This window comes from Micrasema longulum, unplaced genomic scaffold (assembly GCF_059751315.1).
Source record: "Micrasema longulum isolate JH-2025_06_02 unplaced genomic scaffold, ASM5975131v1 h1tg001527l, whole genome shotgun sequence".
Classification (NCBI taxonomy): domain Eukaryota; kingdom Metazoa; phylum Arthropoda; class Insecta; order Trichoptera; family Brachycentridae; genus Micrasema; species Micrasema longulum.
In genome coordinates this window covers 658,792-677,561 of record NW_028278710.1, presented here as the reverse complement: position 1 = coordinate 677,561, position 18,770 = coordinate 658,792, and the positions used below count along the sequence as shown (strand labels likewise).

Here is an 18,770-nt window from a genome sequence, read left to right as displayed (position 1 = left end):
GAATGGTTATCATACGCTTGGGCTCCTCTATAGCTTGGCGCATTATTACTCTGAGATAAAAACGGAGACTGTAAAAAATGGACAAGTGTCTTTTAATAATCATTGATTCAATTTGTGGAACTCAAAAAAGCATTGCTATTCTATTCGTCATATTGTGACAACAATCGCGCAGCGAAAAACTAATCCAAGTCTTAATTGGTGTAAGTCCACGTAAAAAATTGTTGCCAAAAATTTACCTGCGTGTAAAGATGTGATTTTTGTCGGCCTCGTGGTGTAATGCTCAGCGCGGTTTCCTACCTTGCGAGAGGTCTCGGTTCGATTCCCGACATGGTTGATACGAAATACTTATTTAAAGGGTGTTTTGCACTAGAATATTTCATAGTCCCTGGACGTATGCGTAAGACTGATCATCTTACCTTGATGTAACAAAAATGATCAAGACACGCTGCGATTGGTGTACCAATGAAGTGCCCTAGGCACCATTAGGAGGGACAGGAATTATGACGATGACGATGTGAGCGGAGTTGCAATTTCAGTGTTTCAAAAAAGGTGATTTTTTTTACAAAATGTCAAAACACAGGAGTTTAGCAAAACCTATAAAAGTTATCAATTTTTTTTTTAAATGTCTTACGTTTAAGTAAAATAGTACTAACTACTATAGACCTTAAAATATAACTTGATTAGAATGACAGTTGTCAGCAAAACTGACGACATAACTTTGTAGTAACGTCTAAGGAGTGATTTATATTGACACGAAAAATCATTAGTATCTGGCATGTTAATTTATTTGTTTAATACAATGCTTGACATATAAATCAACATAAATATATAAAATCAGCTTTAAAACTAAAATAAACGTAAGTATTAACAACGTTCTTACAAGGGACAAATTGATCAAATAAAAAATAATTTGTTATGTTCACGAAAAAGTATAAATGTCTTATTTTTGGTGAATAATTGTCTTAAAAACACTATAATAGGCTTGTTTTTGCGTTTTTATATCTATTTTCGGAAACAGAGTTGCATGTTTGCATGAAAAAACTGATAAAATCGATTTGATCGGTACATGATCAGTAATCAGTAATTTCCCATCACTATTGACATTAGTTAGGCAGCTGTCATTTTAATGAAGCTATATTTTAAGGACTGTGACTATTTATTTGAAACAACATTTAAAAAAATACTATTTTATCAACAGTATTTTTAAACCGTCCAATTTTGTGAAAACAAGAAATGGACCCATTGCGAGTTATAAATATTAATATATATCTTAAAGCTGAAAGGCTGGAAGTCAAATTTTTGGCAAAATTGAGTTAAGAATGTCTTTTTGTTAATATATTCAGATTCTGTTAGTGCTAAAAACATTGGAGTCCTATAAATACAAATACGTGGTTTTTTTATTCAATATTCCACGTTACTATTTATACTAAAGTCCGAGGAGGAATTGGGGCGCGAGCCGGGCCGTCAGAACAAAAAACATCGAAGTCCCATAGTTATGTGATAGTCCATATTGTAAATGTTTTTATCTTGAATATTCTTATCAAAAGCCTATAAATAAATTTAAAAAAACAGCAATAAACAGTGTTTTTACTTGGAGAGATACATTTGAAACAGGTTTACAACTTCAAACCGCTCTCGTGAACAATTTACCAAATGTGACTTCCAGCATTTCAGCTTTAAGGTACATTGGCTGGTTTAAGTGGGCACTTTACACACTGTGTAACATAAATAACAGTAAATCAATAACAAGCAGTATTAGCATGAATTTTTTTTAAATCCTTCGTCACGAATGGGTTAACAGAGATTTGTACAAAACCTTAAACTAGGCTAATATTAAATAGATGATCCGGCTTTCTATAACTTTTTGATATACGTTTTATTTAGTTTCCTGATTTTTATAACGCCAGACTTGTCTTTGGCGATGAGCAGCCGCTGGCCGACCGCGCCTTTGAAGCACGCCGACGGGTTCACGGAACCGCCGAAAAATTTACTTTTCTTGGCCGGCGACAACTCTGCGGGCTCGTCCTCCGTCAGATCAAACACTTCGGACGCGCGCGCCTTGCCCGGGCTCGCCGCCGGCGCGCTTAAGGAGGTGACGTCGGATATTTGAGGGGAATTATTGTTTGTTATATCCTGGCCTTGATTCTGCGGCGTTATCGTGAAGAACACCTGCTTCTGCCCTTGGCTTCCCTTGGCGGAGTTGACGACGAACGCAAGTTTCCTCGGATTGAGTCGATCGGGTGTGGCGTTGGGCATATCTCCGGAGACAGGGAGGAGCTGCGGAGAGGTAATGGGAGTTTTTTTACCGTCTTTTATATAATGCGACGCTGATTTGTTACTTGATCCACTGTCCTGTTGCAAAGCTTCCGTTATATTTATCTCGAGTGACGGACAAACAGATTTACCCTGATGCGCGAGGGACGTAGTGCACACAATCCTCGGGGTACAATTATTAAGCAAGTTAGAACCACCGCCGTCAGACGATTCTTTCAATTTATCCGTATTCTGTTCGCGCGCCTTGTTAGTCAAATCGATGGACTGCAACACTTTATACACCTCTACGTTATTTGCGTTCTTGGGCGCATCCGATTTGGAACAATTCACATTTTTGTTGGTATAAGTGTTCGCTGGAGCGAGCGCGCTGGATCCAGTTTTGCCGCACGTGATCAGCGCGTGGGGAATGCTGTCTTCGATATCGAAGTTATCATCTCTTATTTCTCCCTTTTCGGGCGGGCTCTCGCTGCGTGCGAGCGGCGCTGCGGGCGCATTAGGCCCGGCGGGATTGATCTGAAGCGAGGGCTGGTTCGGCGGAATGATCGTGGATTCAGAGGTGATGATGATGTAATGAGACGGAGAGAGGTTGTTGTTCATGTTTCCGTTCATGTTGTGCGGCAACAGCAGGAGGGGAGCAACAGAGCTCGCTGGCATTTCGCCAAATGGCGTCTCCGTTTGGTCGTTTTCCAATTTGATTGTCGGCGGTTCAACTTTGACTAGGTTTTTTGCAAAAGGAATAGGTTCATTCGGCGGGTTATCGGGCAGGATGAAGTTGTTTTCGGAATTCTCCGGTTGCAAGCTAGTAACTATAAAATCATTATTGTGATTGACATTTTTAGAAATTGAAGTTATTTGGGGTGTTTTTTCTGTGCCACTTTGTAGTTCTTTTCCCTTCTTGTACTCCGCGTAAATCGTACTCACGGCTTCTTTGAGCTCTACATTCTTCTTGTGCAGCTTGGTCATCTCCTCGAGACAGGTGTTGAGGGATTTCTGGAGGTTTTCGATCTTCTTGTCCTTTTCCAACTTGGCGGTCTTCTCCCCTATTTCCTCTTCTATCTTCATCTTGCAGAAGCTGATGAGTTCATCCCTCGTCATGCTCTCCAGGGTGTTCTGTATCTGTTCCATGACAGTATCCATGTTATAACAGTTGGGTTTATCGCCGGGAACTTGATTACTGATGAGTTTAATTTTATCACATTCCTTCTGGATTTTTGGTCTAGTTGGAATACCTTAAAGAAAAATAGCATTATTGTTTTTTTGAAAATACAAAAATCCTACGGTTTATTTATTTATTAACGCACATTGTCCATGGATACAATTTATAGGGTTTAAATATTACAATAAGAGAATAGTTTAAAATATTTCTAAAAGTTTCAAACTATTCTTTTATTAACATATTACAACAGAGATGAAGAACATTTAAGAAAAGGTAATATAAAAGTCTAGGCATCTACAGGGCTTATGACCTGTCAATGGCTGGTTTAAGTGGCCACTTTACACACTGTGTAACATTCACCATTCTGCCCATATTTGAACATCTATATTCCTTCAATGAGAAACGGGAATGAACTAACCCGCCGCTGTTTGGCCCCGCAGTGAGGGAACCCACTGGGGTGACAGTCCCTATTGCGAAGTGTTTTACCCCCCTTGTGTTGGTAGTCATGGAGTTTTACCCCCCTTGTGTTGGTAGTAATGGAATTGGTAGTAATTCGCATCGCTATTTCGAGTAAGCGCTACGCACTTGCTACGTACGAGCGCTGATGTCGCATCATGACGTCACACAGTTAGAAAAAGCAAATGGCGCATGTGTGAAAAACGGTTTAAATTTAAAACCTGTGTAAATCTTAAATCTACGGCGTGCGTGTCCTGTTTTCGTTATTTTTTCGGTTTGTGTCAGTCTTCTCACATTTTCTCTTCTATTAAAAGCAAAAAGCGCGTGTGAAAAATGGTTTAAATTTAAAACGTGTGTTAACCTTAAATCTACGGCGTGCGTGTGTCTTCTCACCTTTTCTCTTCTATTTTTCTCGCCTGTGATAATTATAACAATGTCAAAAAAGTGTTGTATGCTTTCTTGCCATGTATCCGGGGACATCGTCAAACTATATCGCTTTGCCAAAATTAGACACATCACATAGTAGAATTCGCTATGCATTTCGCGTATGTCAAAGACATTTTCAGGCGAAGTTCATTGAGGGAAACTGTAGGCTACTTCCTGAAGCAGCACCGGCTTTATTTACTGAAGAACATATAGCCAAGGAAGCAAAAATAAAAATTTAATATACCACAAAACTGCGCTAATTTTGTCCCTTGCTTTGTTGAAAAACTCTCCTAAGGGTTACATACTCGTGCAGAAAATTTTTGCATCGCCTTCAAGACGAACCTTATATAGACTTCTTGGAGGATTGAGTTTCCGAACAGGAATAAATGCAAACATAACAGCATTTTTAAAAAATATTTAATAATTTCGCTGTCACCATAACTATCTTTTGGTGTGAAAAATGAAGGACTCCAAAGGCTTCTCGATTTTGGAATTGAGAAAAAGCCAGGTTTGTTTTTTAAAAAATATTTAGTATTGCAAACAAATTATTTAGTTCCATTTGTAATGTCATAATTTTGAGAATATATATTTTTTTCTTATTTCAGATTTGCGGACCATGCCCTGGTTTTTATGATAAGGGAGATTTTTTATGATATTGCTTACTATTTCTGTGAAGGGACAACTCCTGCCATTCAGTTAAATGTATTCGGGAAGTGTACGTCGCTGTTTCAGACACTGGTTTTATTATTAAGGCCAGTATATGTGACCAAGGTGCTACAAATGTTGGAGCACTTAAATATTTAAGAGAAGAAACACGAAGAATATATTTGATTAATGGGAAAGATTATGGTAATAATTATTTTTAATATTTTATTAATAAAAAAAACTTTGCATTTATACGTCAATCATGAAATTAATATTAGTTCTGGTATTCAAAATTACCCATCATCAAATGTTAACATAAACTTGCAAAGGTTTGTATTTACACCTAATGATGGGTGATGAATTCTGAATACCCAAGACTTGTGTACTAACTAATATTAAACTCGTATGTGGTGTATAAATACAAAGTGTTTTTTTATTTAAAATTAATTCTACAAATTAATTTCTAAAACGGTAGATAGAATTATTTTTATTTCCTTAGTTTATAAATGCAAAATTACATTCAGATTTTCTTTACAAATATTTTAAATAATACTACTTCAGTTTTATATTATGTTTAATGTTTTATTGAAATTTGTTTGCAGATGAAACATTTTTTGAAATATGTAGTCATAAGGTTTTTATAATTTATGACCTCCCACATTTGATAAAGGGGTTAAAAAATAATTTTCTCAATAAAAATACATCAACTGAGGCTAAAATTTCAAGTTGGAATGATTTAATTTTTGTGTATGAACGGGACGCAAGGATTGGAGATGTGAGGTTATTGAAATCAATACACGATGCACACATTATACCTGATAAAATCCGAAAAATGAAAGTAAGCAACTGCGTCAAAGTGTTGAATGAAAGGACGGTTGCTGCTCTTCGTTTTGCTGCAGAATTTGGTATGTATCTAAATGTGCGGTATGAGATCAAAATATGAATTAAAAATATTTAGTCTTTAATAAATACTTGTTTTTTTCTATTTCAGAGTCATCACCCAAAAAATTAAGTTTGTTAGCCACCAGTGATGTCGTCTTATTCTTCGACAAACTCTCCGACAGTACAAATGGTGCTACCAACTTTTCCAAGGGTAAAATGAGATACATTACTACACCGCAGTCTACACACCATGCATTTTGGATTGATGCTATTAACAAATTGAAGAAAATGAAATTTGAATTCAGGAAGAGAGACGATTGTACCATCTCTAAAAAACTATATTTTGACCATCAAAGGTGTTCAAGGGCTCTGGGCAGACTTGCATCAGGCTGGTAATAAAAAACTAGTTCTGCGACGTCTCAACCAAGATCCATTGGAAAACTTTTTTGGTACAATAAGAATGTACAATGGAAAGAATGTGAATCCAACATGCAGAGACTTTGTCAACACTTTTAAGTCTGCACTTATTAGTAATTTTTTGTCGTCACACTCTCCGACACTTAACTGTGAAGACGATAGAGGGCGCATGATACTAAACCTGAAAGAGTTTTTAAGTTTCTCTCGTGATGGTCCCACATTACTTTCAGAACCTGAGCTCAATAATGAATCTAGGATGTCATTATCTAGTTTGTTAATAGCAGAATGCAATAGCATTACTGTGCATGATGTATCTATTTTACGCTCTCAACAGGAGAGAAGTAAAGTTGGAGCCCATGGATATTCTGCTGGTTGGATTTGTCGTAGATTGTTAAGTGACAATATTTGTGAGGCCTGCAAACAATCCCTTACTCAGTAAGAAGCTTCAATTCATCACAAATATGTATTGTTGAGAGAGAGAACTGGTTATTATTTAAAATTAGCATATAATAGCCTTCTGAATTTATTTACAAGGTGGATTGAAATTATTAATGGGTATTTAAATAATCCAAATAATCTTATTCAATCAAATATCCATAAAAACTTGCAGTATATAATAGAGGAAAATTTAAATTTTGAGTGGTTATAAATGTAAAATTTGTAAAGCTGATTTTTAAATTACAACTATTCAATTAGACACAGGAAATAAATAAAATATTGTCAGGAAAATATGATTCTATTTAGAATGTAAGTAATTTTAGAAGTAATTTTACTTGATTCGAATCTAAATGTTTTACAAAAATTGGCTCTTGTAAAAAGCAAAAAATATTAATCATTAATTTGTAATTTAAAATCATTAATTTGTATTTAAGTAACTGTTATTTATTTACTCTTGCATATAAATACAGATGGTTTTTATCACATATTTTTAAATAAACAATTCTTATTGACCTATTTATTTATTTATTGTTGAAAAATGAATATGTTATGTATTTGTATAGCTAACATACAGTATTTCTTTTAAATATGGACCTTTATTGTTCACATCATTATTGCAAATTAAATATGTTATGTTATTTTTTAGCTAACATACAGTATTTCTTTTAAATATGGACTTCACTTTATTTGTTCAGTACACAAAATATGACATTTTTGCTTTTAATGTGCAATAAGTAGATATTATTTTAATAAGTAGCATTAAGCTGTTGCAATTATATTCTGAGATAAGAGCTATTCTATCATTTTTAAATTTTTCTGTAATCATAACTTCCAGAAAGAAATTTTGATGTGAAAAGGGGCTAATTATTTTGAAAGTTTTTGTATTATATAAAGTTGATGTATTCTGAACTGTATGTGCACATTCCGTTATACTAGGATCCCTAGTGATTTTCTGATCCCACTTGGAGCAAGATCCCACGGTATTGGTTGATATAAATTTTTATCCACATCTGTCAACAGTCATATATCTTTTAACAAGATATTATTATGGTATCAATAAAATAAATAGTCAGAGATTGATTCTCAAAGTGTATTCCTTGTTCATTGATAGGAATAAGTCTAGTGTTCTCCTTAAAAATATTGTTTTTGTTGGTTACAATATTTTTGCGATTATGTCTCGATAATACAATACACTAAATACAAAATATAACTACCGTTTACAAGTGAACAATACAACACTGTTCTTTCCCAGGATCCAAGTGGAATTATTGTATTGTCCCAGAATATTGTCTTTTGTGGTTGATGCTGTTTATTAGACAATATTTTCATATCTTTTATATTGTACTCCTGTAAATGGAACTTTAAGCTATGCATTAAAACATGCAGGATCCCGCTAATACGAGGATTTCACTGGATTGAAATTTTTTCATTCTGCTAAAACCTAGATTGAAAATCAGCTGCAGGGTTGGAAGCCCTAATCTGAACCACGACACATTATTTTTCTTTTATGTGTTTTAAAGTTGTATCAAATTTAATTTAAATGTAATGTTTTATTCTGAATAAAGACTAAAATATATACATTAAAACTATTAACATGTTATATAAGTATATATATATATATATATAGAATTCAAATAAGTTTAGCTCTTCAGAAAGTATTGTATTCCAATGTTATCTTTTTTTGTTGCATAAATCTGTATTATATCAACTTAAATATATCCATATATGTATTGAAGCGTTCAATTGGCATGTTTTTCTTTCCAGAACTTAAAATAAAAATTGTCATGTTTAATTATGTGTTCCATGTTGGCGTTTTTTTATCCAACTTAACACTGAATCAAAGTTAACAACGTAAACTAAATTATTAAAAAAATCATGTTCCATATAAAGTGTCTTTTTTTTCATCTCCTCCGTCTTCAAAGCCTCTTTACCATTAATGATCAGTGTTAGGGCAAGTTTGCTTTATAAAAGTTTGTTGTTAAATGTGGTGAATTCACTTTTAAATCACAAAAAAGGAAACTAAGATTTTTTATTAAATTTTATGGGTTGGCAATCAATTCCCAAAACTCATTATTTTCGAAATGCAGAATCATTAATGATAGAGAAGCTTTAATTCCTTCATAATATAAACTTGTAGTTTGATCAGTAGTAATAATTAAAAATCCGTGGTAAAAGTAACAATTTGGAAAAAAAGTGAATACTTCTGATTTTTAACTATTACTCATGATCAAGCTATGAGCTGTAAAAACTTTTAGGGAAAGTTTTGAATTTCCCGCGGATTTTTTTTTCGATGGATATAAGCGCCAACGTGAAATAGCGTAAATACAAAATTTGACCAATAGGAATGTGTTATTATACCTAAACGTCAAATAGTTGTTACGGCGCCGTAGTACTAAGTGGCAGATCTGAACTAGTAATAGTTCTACATTATCTCTGAGGGAACCGGCTTCCAGCTGTCAGTCTATGGTCAGTCATAGATAATTCAGGTTTAAAAATCTGATTAGTACTTTTTCTGTTGTTGGAAACGGGGTACGAAGTATATATTATAAAAGGCCTATTTGTTCAGGATTACTTCCTGACAGGACCCTAATAATCTATTGTGCTTTTTTTAATCATGTTTTTGTAGTTACCTTATTGTATAATTTATGTACATAGTAATCGGCCAGCAGTGCTGGAGTGTACATTTAAATAAATAAATAAATTCAATTCATACATAATCACATTCCTCAATACAGTTTGTTTAATCTACACAAGCTGTAATGTTCCTCACTCCAGTTCTATTAAAAAAGCTGTCAATTCACAAAAAAAAAACAATTGAGAATATATAAAAAAGAACATTACAATGTTGGGGCCAAGATTCCTGATTTGGCTTAGAAGGGTCATTGTTTTTAGAGTTCCTGTTCATATTTTCCTTTTCCTTTGTCCCGTCATTTTTCTCAACAACTCCCACTTCCTCCAGCAAACACATCTCATCTCTGGAACTCGGCTGCAGTCGAGTATGGGTTAACTGAACAAAATAAATAAATGTCAATTATGATAGTAATCGTGCGCATTTGGGCAGACGAAGAATACAGTCCCGGGTGTCAGAGAAAACAGAATCAAAGACAAACATTTCAGTCAATGGCTACTCTCAAGTGAACATCGTGGGGGTTGGCACGCTCACCTGCCGTGTTTGAGGTTCAGGGTTCACTCTTTGATGCGCCTGAACTACTGAGCTCAGTAAAATTAAATATCCCAACTAGAAACCTCAGACAAAACTTACTCTTTCATTGATTGATTGATTTGGTGTTTATTTTGTAGAACTCCATATTTAAACTTATAATTAGAAATCAAACACTGATTTGAGTCTACTGAATACTTTATTTTATTTTTACAAATATAAACATATAAAAATAAAACTTCGTGACAATTGTTTCGCCTTATTAGGGCATTTCCAAACGAATGTGAAGATTATTTGGATTGAATGTCCTTATATAGTTATATAATTCAAGGTACTTAAGTAGAAAATAAAAATAATCTTATGAACTATAGCATGTACATTAATCATAATTGAGGGAAAAACCGATGGTTAAGGGTGAGGATAAGTGTTTAATAGGTAATGGGGAATTTAGGTATTTATATTTGAATTTCGGGGAAAATATAACAAAGTAAATATTTATTGACATACAAGTATGTATTGTAACTATAAGGCTTCATTAATTATCTCACAATAATAATTACTCACATAAGATTATTTTTATTTTCTACTTAAGTACCTTGAATTATATAACTATATAAGGACATTCAATCCAAATAATCTTCACATTCGTTTGAAAATGCCCTAATAAGGCGAAACAATTGTCACGAAGTTTTATTTTTATATGTTTATATTTGTAAAAATAAAATAAAGTATTCAGTAGACTCAAATCAGTGTTTGATTTCTAATTATAAGTTTACTCTTTCATACCGACAACCATAGAACTAACTATGGTTTTCATTCCCCTATGCCCAGAATTCTTAGGTCTGCCGACAAACATACCAGTCTTGGTTTCTTTGATAACAGCTTGCCCACCACATACCGCACACCGCATCTGAGGACATAAGTCTCCTTGGCGGTGCCCACATGCACGGAAAATTTGCTCGTTGTCAAACGAAAAAAGCTGCCCGAAGGAGCTCTCTGAAATCTGGTAGCCTTAGCATATTTGTGCTGAAAGAAAGTAATCCAGACGTACGTAATATGTACTTCATTGGATTAAGAAGAGAGGGAAGTGAATTCTTTTCTCTGGCTGGGATTAAATTGATTGGAAATGATCAATTCGCCGAAATGATTACAAAACTTTTTAAAAGCCTCGAAATTCTTTTGAGAAGCCACCAGGTCTGTATATCCGACAGGACCTATAACAGGGCCACGGATAGTAGCGAGAAGCTCCATTCGGTAATCATAGAGAAGGGGAAAGGGACAAGAGCACAGGATGTGTTCAGAATATTGGTTAGGATATCCGCCGCAGCACGAAGGGGAGTCAACAATATTAAAAACAAATATTTTTTTATTAAATTTACCATGACCTGATAAAAACTGCGTGGTCCGGTGATCGGGGATAACCCAAGAAGATTCTAAGCGCTGACGGATTGAAGGAAAAAAAAGAAAGATAACCCTCCCTGAAGGGGAAGATTCCCATCGCGATTGCCAAGCATTGAGAAGAGCAAATAAGAGATAACAAGTTGTCTTCTTTCACATGATCACTGACTCTAATTAAATTATAAACACCTCTCTCCCGCTCTCACTGCCACCAAGCCTACTAAATACCATTGTGTCTTTCTACTTTTCTTTATAATAATTTTCTATGTATAAATATCTGTACCTCAGAAGCAGACGGATGCAAATCCAGAGTTTGATGAAATGACATTTCAATATTCGTATCCAGTTTATGATCATGCCCATTGATTTTGAAGCAATGTAAGTCTTCTGATAAATGAACCAATGTATTAAGATATCACTGAGAGAAATTAGATTCTTTACGGTATTGTTGTACATATTTATTACAGCAATATACAAGTAATTATTTATACAACAAATTAATTAAGTAGTAAAAGTAAACAAATGTATTTTTTATTTTTGCTGTTGGTTCATCTAAACTGCCTAACTAGGGATAGCTTCCCCGTTCTAAGGCAGTCAATTATGTATTTTATAATGATATTTAAGATCTCTTAGACGAATGTGTGGGAAATCAATGTATGACAGGGTTACGAATGATGAAATCAGGCGAGAGTGTAAATCTGAGACAAGTATAATTGATAAGATTAAGAAAGGGTCTCTGAGATGGTTTGGACACGTAGAACGAATGGACGACGAGAGAATGGTAAAACAAGTATATATGGCGAAAATGAACGGCAACGTTAGACGAGGACGACCAAGGAAGACGTGGCATGATCAGATAAACCAAAATCTTAAGTCTGGTCATGTCAAAAGCAGACAGAACCGAAGGGCATGTATGACAAGATGTATGAATGTAAAAGAGGCTAGGATTGTATGCCAGGATAGACGTGTGTGGCGGTCCATTCTCTCTGCCTACCCCTACGGAGAAATGGCGTGATGGTAGTAGTAGTAGTAATATTTAAAAGTATTTACAGTTTTATCATAATGTGTGCTTTTTCAGTCTTAAAGGTAAACAATGAATATCCAGATAAAACATAAATAATACCAAAATCTCTAAATCCTAAGTTATTACTAGTAAAACAAGCAACCAGCTTACTTATTTGATGTTTGGATTTGCATCCGTCAGCCTCTGAGGTACAGATATGTCCTTAAAAATGCCCGATGGGCGTATATATAAATAAATGAATATAGTCGTGCAAAAAAAAAAACAATAATCGCATATTAAAAACAAATAGACCAACAATGTTTTGAGTACGCCCAAATGTTTGCAGACTGGCTGGATTTCCTCCCTGGGGAGTTATTCAGATCTAAATATGTCGCAACAGAGAGGGAATTTTTTTTTTGAGAAGGGAATATGGAAGTCTAGGCATCTACAGGGCTTATGACCTGTCATTGGCTGGTTTAAGTGGCCACTTTACGCACTGTGTAACATTCACCATTCTGCCTATGTTTAAACATCCACGTTTCCTCAACTCTCCCATCTGTTGACTTTTGTAACGTATATATTTCATCTTGCAACTTGCATCTTGAAAAAAATGTAAATATATTTAAAATGAAATGTAAAGAATATATCTAGAAAAAATAGTAGGTTATATATATATTGTAAATAGTGAATATTCATAGGTTAATAAGTGTACCATAGTGATAAATATTCTTAGAATAAGTATAGATGTAAATATTGTGTTGTAAATATATATTAGACCATAGAATTAAGAATAGTCTAGAAGGAGCGTAGAATCATATTTAAATACATCGGACTGTGTCCAATAATTCCCCCACTATGCCCTACTTTCGCCGGGCGCATTCGTGATGTCGCCGCGTAATGTTGCTTGATGGGAAAAAAAAAATCATAACACAAATGTAAGGTAAAAAAAAAGCAATCTGTTAATTTCTCTAAAATTTTATTGTGCTCGCGGAAACATTGATTAACACAACAAAATAGATAAATAAAGGGTAATTTAATAAGAGTAATTGAATTAATGAACTTTGAACTTTAAATATTCAAAAGAAATTATTTGATATAAAAATGTTTTTTTTTCATGTTAAATAATATTTGATGTTTTAAAGATAATGTCGTTCAAATGTACCCCACGGCGTTGTTTAAACCGAGGTCTAGTTTTCATTAAATGAGCAAAGTAGGGTAAAAAAATTTACTACCCTGGCAACACTAACGAAATTTCCATTTTGTTTCTTCGACAATCTGACAGATGGAAAAATAATTCAAATTTTAAGTAATGCATTTGCTACTTAAACATTTTTGTTAATTACACATGAAGTGTGATGCCGTCCTGTTTCTTTAAGATCCTAGCAGTACTTCTACACTTTAAAAGGACACAACACGGCATAGTTGATTTCAAATCAGGAGTTGCGTACTGAGCGACGTCTACAAAGAAACTAATGGGTCAAAATGTAAACCTACCCATTTATGAGTAGTTTAGTCGCCTTCTGTTTGATGTGCGTATGCGGTTTCTGGTCTATTCTTAATTCTATGTTCACCTACTTCATCACGGAAATCGCAAAAATACGCTTTAAGTACCTATTCAAATTATTTTCAACCCTATCCTATCCTATTCTATGGGGTCTAGAATTTCAACCGTCCATGCGCTCAGTAGCTGCAAGACTTGTTGTAATCTAAATTCTAATTTTATAATTTGCTTTTTATTTCGTTTTTAAAACATCACTAAAAACTCTAAACTTCATGGTCAAATAAAAAATTTAAAAATAAAAATGTAAATAGGGGCTAGATTTCTTATTGTCCATGCGCTCTGTAGCTGCAAGACGTTCTATTATCTAGCTCATAAATATCATAATTGTAATATATCATAATTGGAGACGAGGAACTAGAATCCCAACCGTCCATGCGCTCAGTAGCAGCAAGGACGTGTTGGAATATTTATTTATTGTACAGCGCCCTTGAGGTGATTTTCACAAAGATGGCGCTGTATAAATTATCCAAACATTATTATTATCCCGCTTCCTATTAAAAATTAATTAACAATAATGACATTGTGCAGAAACAGTCAAACTACTCGTAAATCAGTAGAAATATCCCGTAAATATGGCAGTACTTATGGTATAAATGTCTGACAAGATGGAATGCCCAATATAAAGTTCGTAAGTAAAGTTTTTGTAACATTTCATTAAACTCCCTTACTTCTTACTTACTAGTACTTCTTCTTCTTCTTCTTTATTCATTGTTCGTTCCTACTCCTTTTTATATTCTCAAAAACGGGGCAAGATGAAATATATATGTTACAAAGTAAAAGAGCTTTATCATGCGGAGAGTTGACAATCCGGATGACTGGGGTACGGAGAAATATGGTTTTACTGCATATTGTCAGAAGCAGAGGAGCATATGAAATATTCGCGGACATACCGGACTCGCGTAAGTTGGATCCGACGAGTTTTCTATAGGAAGTTCCCAAGCGTCAACAGTTGGCGTCTCCTCAAATGTAATTTCCACTTCATTATCTGGCACATTGTACAATTTCTGCCTTTTTCGTCCTCTTTTACTCCTGAAAACCAAAATGAAATAATATTAACCCGCAAATTAAGTGATACATTTTACAATGTTTTGAGTACGTCGAAATCATTTATGAGGTCAAAACCTAATACTTATGTTTTCAATGCAGCAGCGAGCTTATTACGGGAGTAAAAAAATATTCTCACATCTCACAACATCTTCGAGATTTGCACTGGTTAAAAAGCCCAGAGAGAATAAAATACAAGCTTTGCTGGACAGTATTCAAATCCCTTCATGAAATGGCTCCAAAATACCTATCGGACCTTTGTATTGGGGAAAATACATGTCAAAGAAAATCTACTCTTAGGTCAGCATTTGATTCAGGAAGAGGAAAACTTGTCGAAATCCGGCGCTCCCCAAACACCAGATTTGGAGATCGTGCTTTTGCCGCCGGCCCCTCTGCCTGGAACCAATTGCCTTCAAACTTACGAATCCTCGACAGTCCCAGTCAGTTCAGATCCCAACTAAAATCCCACTTCTTTAGACTATCATACCCTCAATTTTAAATCTGGAAATATAATACATCACTCTAGTTTAGTTAGAATGTAAGTTTAGCTATACAATTGTAAAGCGCCCTTGAGGTGATTTTTTACAAAAATGGCGCTATATAAATCAGCCAAATATTATTATTATTATTATGTATGGAAGTGAAACGTGGAACTGGCAGAGGAAGGATGAAAGCCGAGTGAATGCGGTTGAAATGCGATCTCTTAAACAAATGTGTGGGAAATCAATGTATGACAGGGTTACGAATGAGTCAAGATTAAATTGATAAGATTAAGAAAGGATCTCTGAGATGGTGTGGTCACGTAGAAAGAATGGTAAAACAAGTATATATGGCGAAAATGGACGGTAATGTGAGACGAGGACGACCGAGGAAGACGTGGCATGATCAGATAAACCAAAATCTTAAGTCTGGTCATGTCAGAAGCAGACAGAACCAAAGGGCATGTATGACAAGATGTATGAATGTGGAAGACGTGTGCTAGGATAGACGTGTGTGGCAGTCCATTCTCTCTGCCTACCCCTACGGGGAAATGGCATGATGGTAGTAGTAGTAGTGGGTCAAAAGAACTCAACAAAATATAAACACTCGCACAGAAACACAATCCAACTGTATTGTACCACTTGTATCAACCATCTGTGGTAAAAAAACAATGTAATGTAATTACTCCAAAAATTGAAATGATTAAAAATATGAATTGACACGTAAGGCTACTAAATACAGGGGTTTGTATAAAAAATGTAAAAAAGGATTCAAAATGTAACAAATTTGAAAATGAAAATAACTACACGTACAAATAGTGTAGCAAAAGATTTTTTTGAAAAATATATTTGTTTTACTGTTTATGCTACGATACATCGCCTCTGTTACTTCAATACTTTTTTTATTTAAACCCTTTATTTGTTGTTGATTTGCTGCATGTTATAATTTCTTATTTAATTTTTCTTTATTGTTTCCTTATTTTCTGCTGTTATTTCATGTATTTATATTTTTCATACAGTGTTCAGGTTTTTTGTTTTATTATGGTTGTTATTAAATAATATTTTATACCTTGTCTGAGGCGTAGACCGTCTAAATAAATAAATATGTAATATATTTTCTTTACAAACTTTGTACACTTTGTGTAAATCTGTTATTGGTTCTGAGTTTATACACTATATATGTTTGTTTACTATAAATATGTATGTTGAACTGTTGGTTTTCCAAATAAAATTCTAATATTTACATAAAATTTTGAATGCATGTTTATTGGGACAAGAGAGTTAGAAAATGAGTAGGGAATGGGATGTTTTTAAATCCGAGAAAATCCAAAAAAACATGATTTAAATCTTCCTCCTCAAGCTGACATTCGCACATAGCAGAGTCCCGGACATGGAATCTGAACAGGAGAGAACCATTACAACAATGCCCAATTCTGCATATGGAAGATGTCTCAAATTTGATCAGAATAACTTTGGATGTCTTTAGATTTGAAATAAATGTAATCAAACGTGTGATGGAATAATACGTAAATAATTATCTAAAGCATTCGCTTAAAACAAATGCAAGACAAAAATTCCATTACGCAAAATACACATTCATAAAAGATCAATTATTTTTCAAAACTTTAAGAGTTATGTGATTCGAACATCGTCAACGAAAATTGTTGGCAGCGTTAATTTATAAAATCGTAACGCGTAATACAATGTAAAATATAATGAAGTTCATAAGTTACTTACATTGTTTGATTTGCAATGTAAACCGATCACAAATACAATGAAATAAAAATACCCAAGGCGAAACCGAGCGTCGTGTTTTGGGTTTTGGCACATTGTTTGACAGTTGTCCGTAATGTTGCCAACTTCAAATAATTACCATAGCTAAAAAATATGTAACAGTTCTTAATTTGAAAAAATATATATTTGGAAATAGCCTTTCATTTTTTATTACAATAGAACTGTTTATCCGAACTCCAGTCATCCGGATTTCCAAATAACCAGATCGTTATCTGGAAATAAAAGATAAAGGAGAAGTTTAGAATTTTAATTTAATTGTGCAATCAACTTTGCTGGTCATGATTAAGTAGGTAAGTGATTCCAATTCGCCGTATTATTTCAAAATCAATAACATCTTGCAGTCATTATTTTTTTTACTGTTACTGTTGTTTTGGCCTGTCGTGATAATGGATGTAAAATTACGTAATTTTACCAAAACGCGCGGTAAAATACCGTAATTTACGGTATTTTAGGATTATTTTTGGTAAGAAACGAATATGACGTACTAATTAAAAACTTTCGAAGATATAACAAATACGAGTAGCTTTGTTTTAGGACACGTTATATGACAGTGAAAACCAGGTTTAGATCCATCGGGTGGTTGTCGAGATTTATTTTAAGTGTGGAACGTTCAAGGTCGAAGTCAAGAATGACCTTGAACGTCCCAAACTTACAATAAATCTCGACAACCACCCGATGGATCTAAACCTGGTTTTCACTGTCATGTAACGTGTTCTAAAACAAAGCTACTCGTATTTTTTATATCTTCGAAAAATAAAAATTAGTACGTCATATTCGTTTCTTACCGAAAATTTACGTATTTTTCCAAAATCTGATCAAATTCCCGTAAAATATCGCGGTAATTTTACCGCCTTGCATATCTACGCCTAAGTAGGCATCTTTTAAGACTGGTGGCCTACTTAGGCGAAAGCGCTCGTGGGTCAAAATAATAAAAATTAAAACTAAACCAAGAAGTTTTATTGATGAATTTATTTATAATTTTATCAAAATCATTAACTATGGAGTTTCATAAAGAAATATCAACAAAAAACATCAATATTAATAAAGTAGAAGTTTTAAATTTTAATTTAATTGTGCAATCAACGGTCATGTTTAAATAAGTTTTTAATGCGGTTCCAATTCTCTGTATTATTTTAAAATCAATAAAATCTGACAGTCATTATATTTCTCACTGTTACCACTGTTCCATGATAGAAAATTCGGCCCTCAAGGTCTCGTTTAACGGCCCCGCGGGCCTCAGTTGATCGCTCTTGGGCCTCGGTTGGTTAGGATCTTGAACACCTAGAAATATCGCCCATTTGGGCTTCACAATTTTTTTTATTCAGGGAAATCTAAACGCGGTAAAGAAGAATTTGTCACTCAGAATAATGCTACTAAAACCGCACCAAATTTACAGAAAGAATATATTCAATATCTACACAAAAGGTTCGGTTAGTAAGTGATTAGCATAGAACAGCGAATAATCTGTAATTAAAAATAATTACAGTCAGCTATCGCTGACTATTACATGCTAGTGAATTCGGCCCATCGGGCCTCATATAATCGGGGGCTTTCGTTCAATTTATTAATAGGAAGGTGAAATTAAATGAAACGGTACACTATGAGGCCGACTAATCTCCACTCGATTTCTTTTAGCA

The 18,770-nt window shown here is 34.2% G+C and overlaps 1 protein-coding gene and 1 long non-coding RNA gene across 3 annotated transcripts in view; one reads left to right on the top strand and one right to left on the bottom strand.

Moving 5' to 3' along the window:
- Nucleotides 1-767: 767 nt before the first annotated feature.
- LOC148275042 (uncharacterized) overlaps nt 768-18,770 on the bottom strand; it is a 21,344-nt gene continuing 3,341 nt past the window's right edge. The window contains exons 1-4 of one of the 2 annotated variants that reach the window (XM_088236267.1): nt 17,077-17,190; nt 14,707-14,845; nt 9,536-9,701; nt 768-3,503 (exon numbers count right to left, since the gene is read on the bottom strand). In XM_088236267.1, the coding sequence (XP_088092393.1) occupies nt 1,855-3,503; nt 9,536-9,701; nt 14,707-14,845; nt 17,077-17,078 (1,956 nt within the window). In that variant the 5' untranslated portion in view covers nt 17,079-17,190 and the 3' untranslated portion in view covers nt 768-1,854. Of the gene's footprint in view, nt 3,504-9,535; nt 9,702-14,706; nt 14,846-17,076; nt 17,191-18,770 lie in introns of those variants that run through there. The other variant, XM_088236265.1, reaches the window with a different exon arrangement.
- LOC148275043 (uncharacterized) lies at nt 4,053-6,118 on the top strand. The gene is made up of 4 exons (XR_015824129.1): nt 4,053-4,820; nt 4,918-5,161; nt 5,560-5,862; nt 5,949-6,118. It is a non-coding gene; the product is annotated as an uncharacterized LOC148275043 (long non-coding RNA).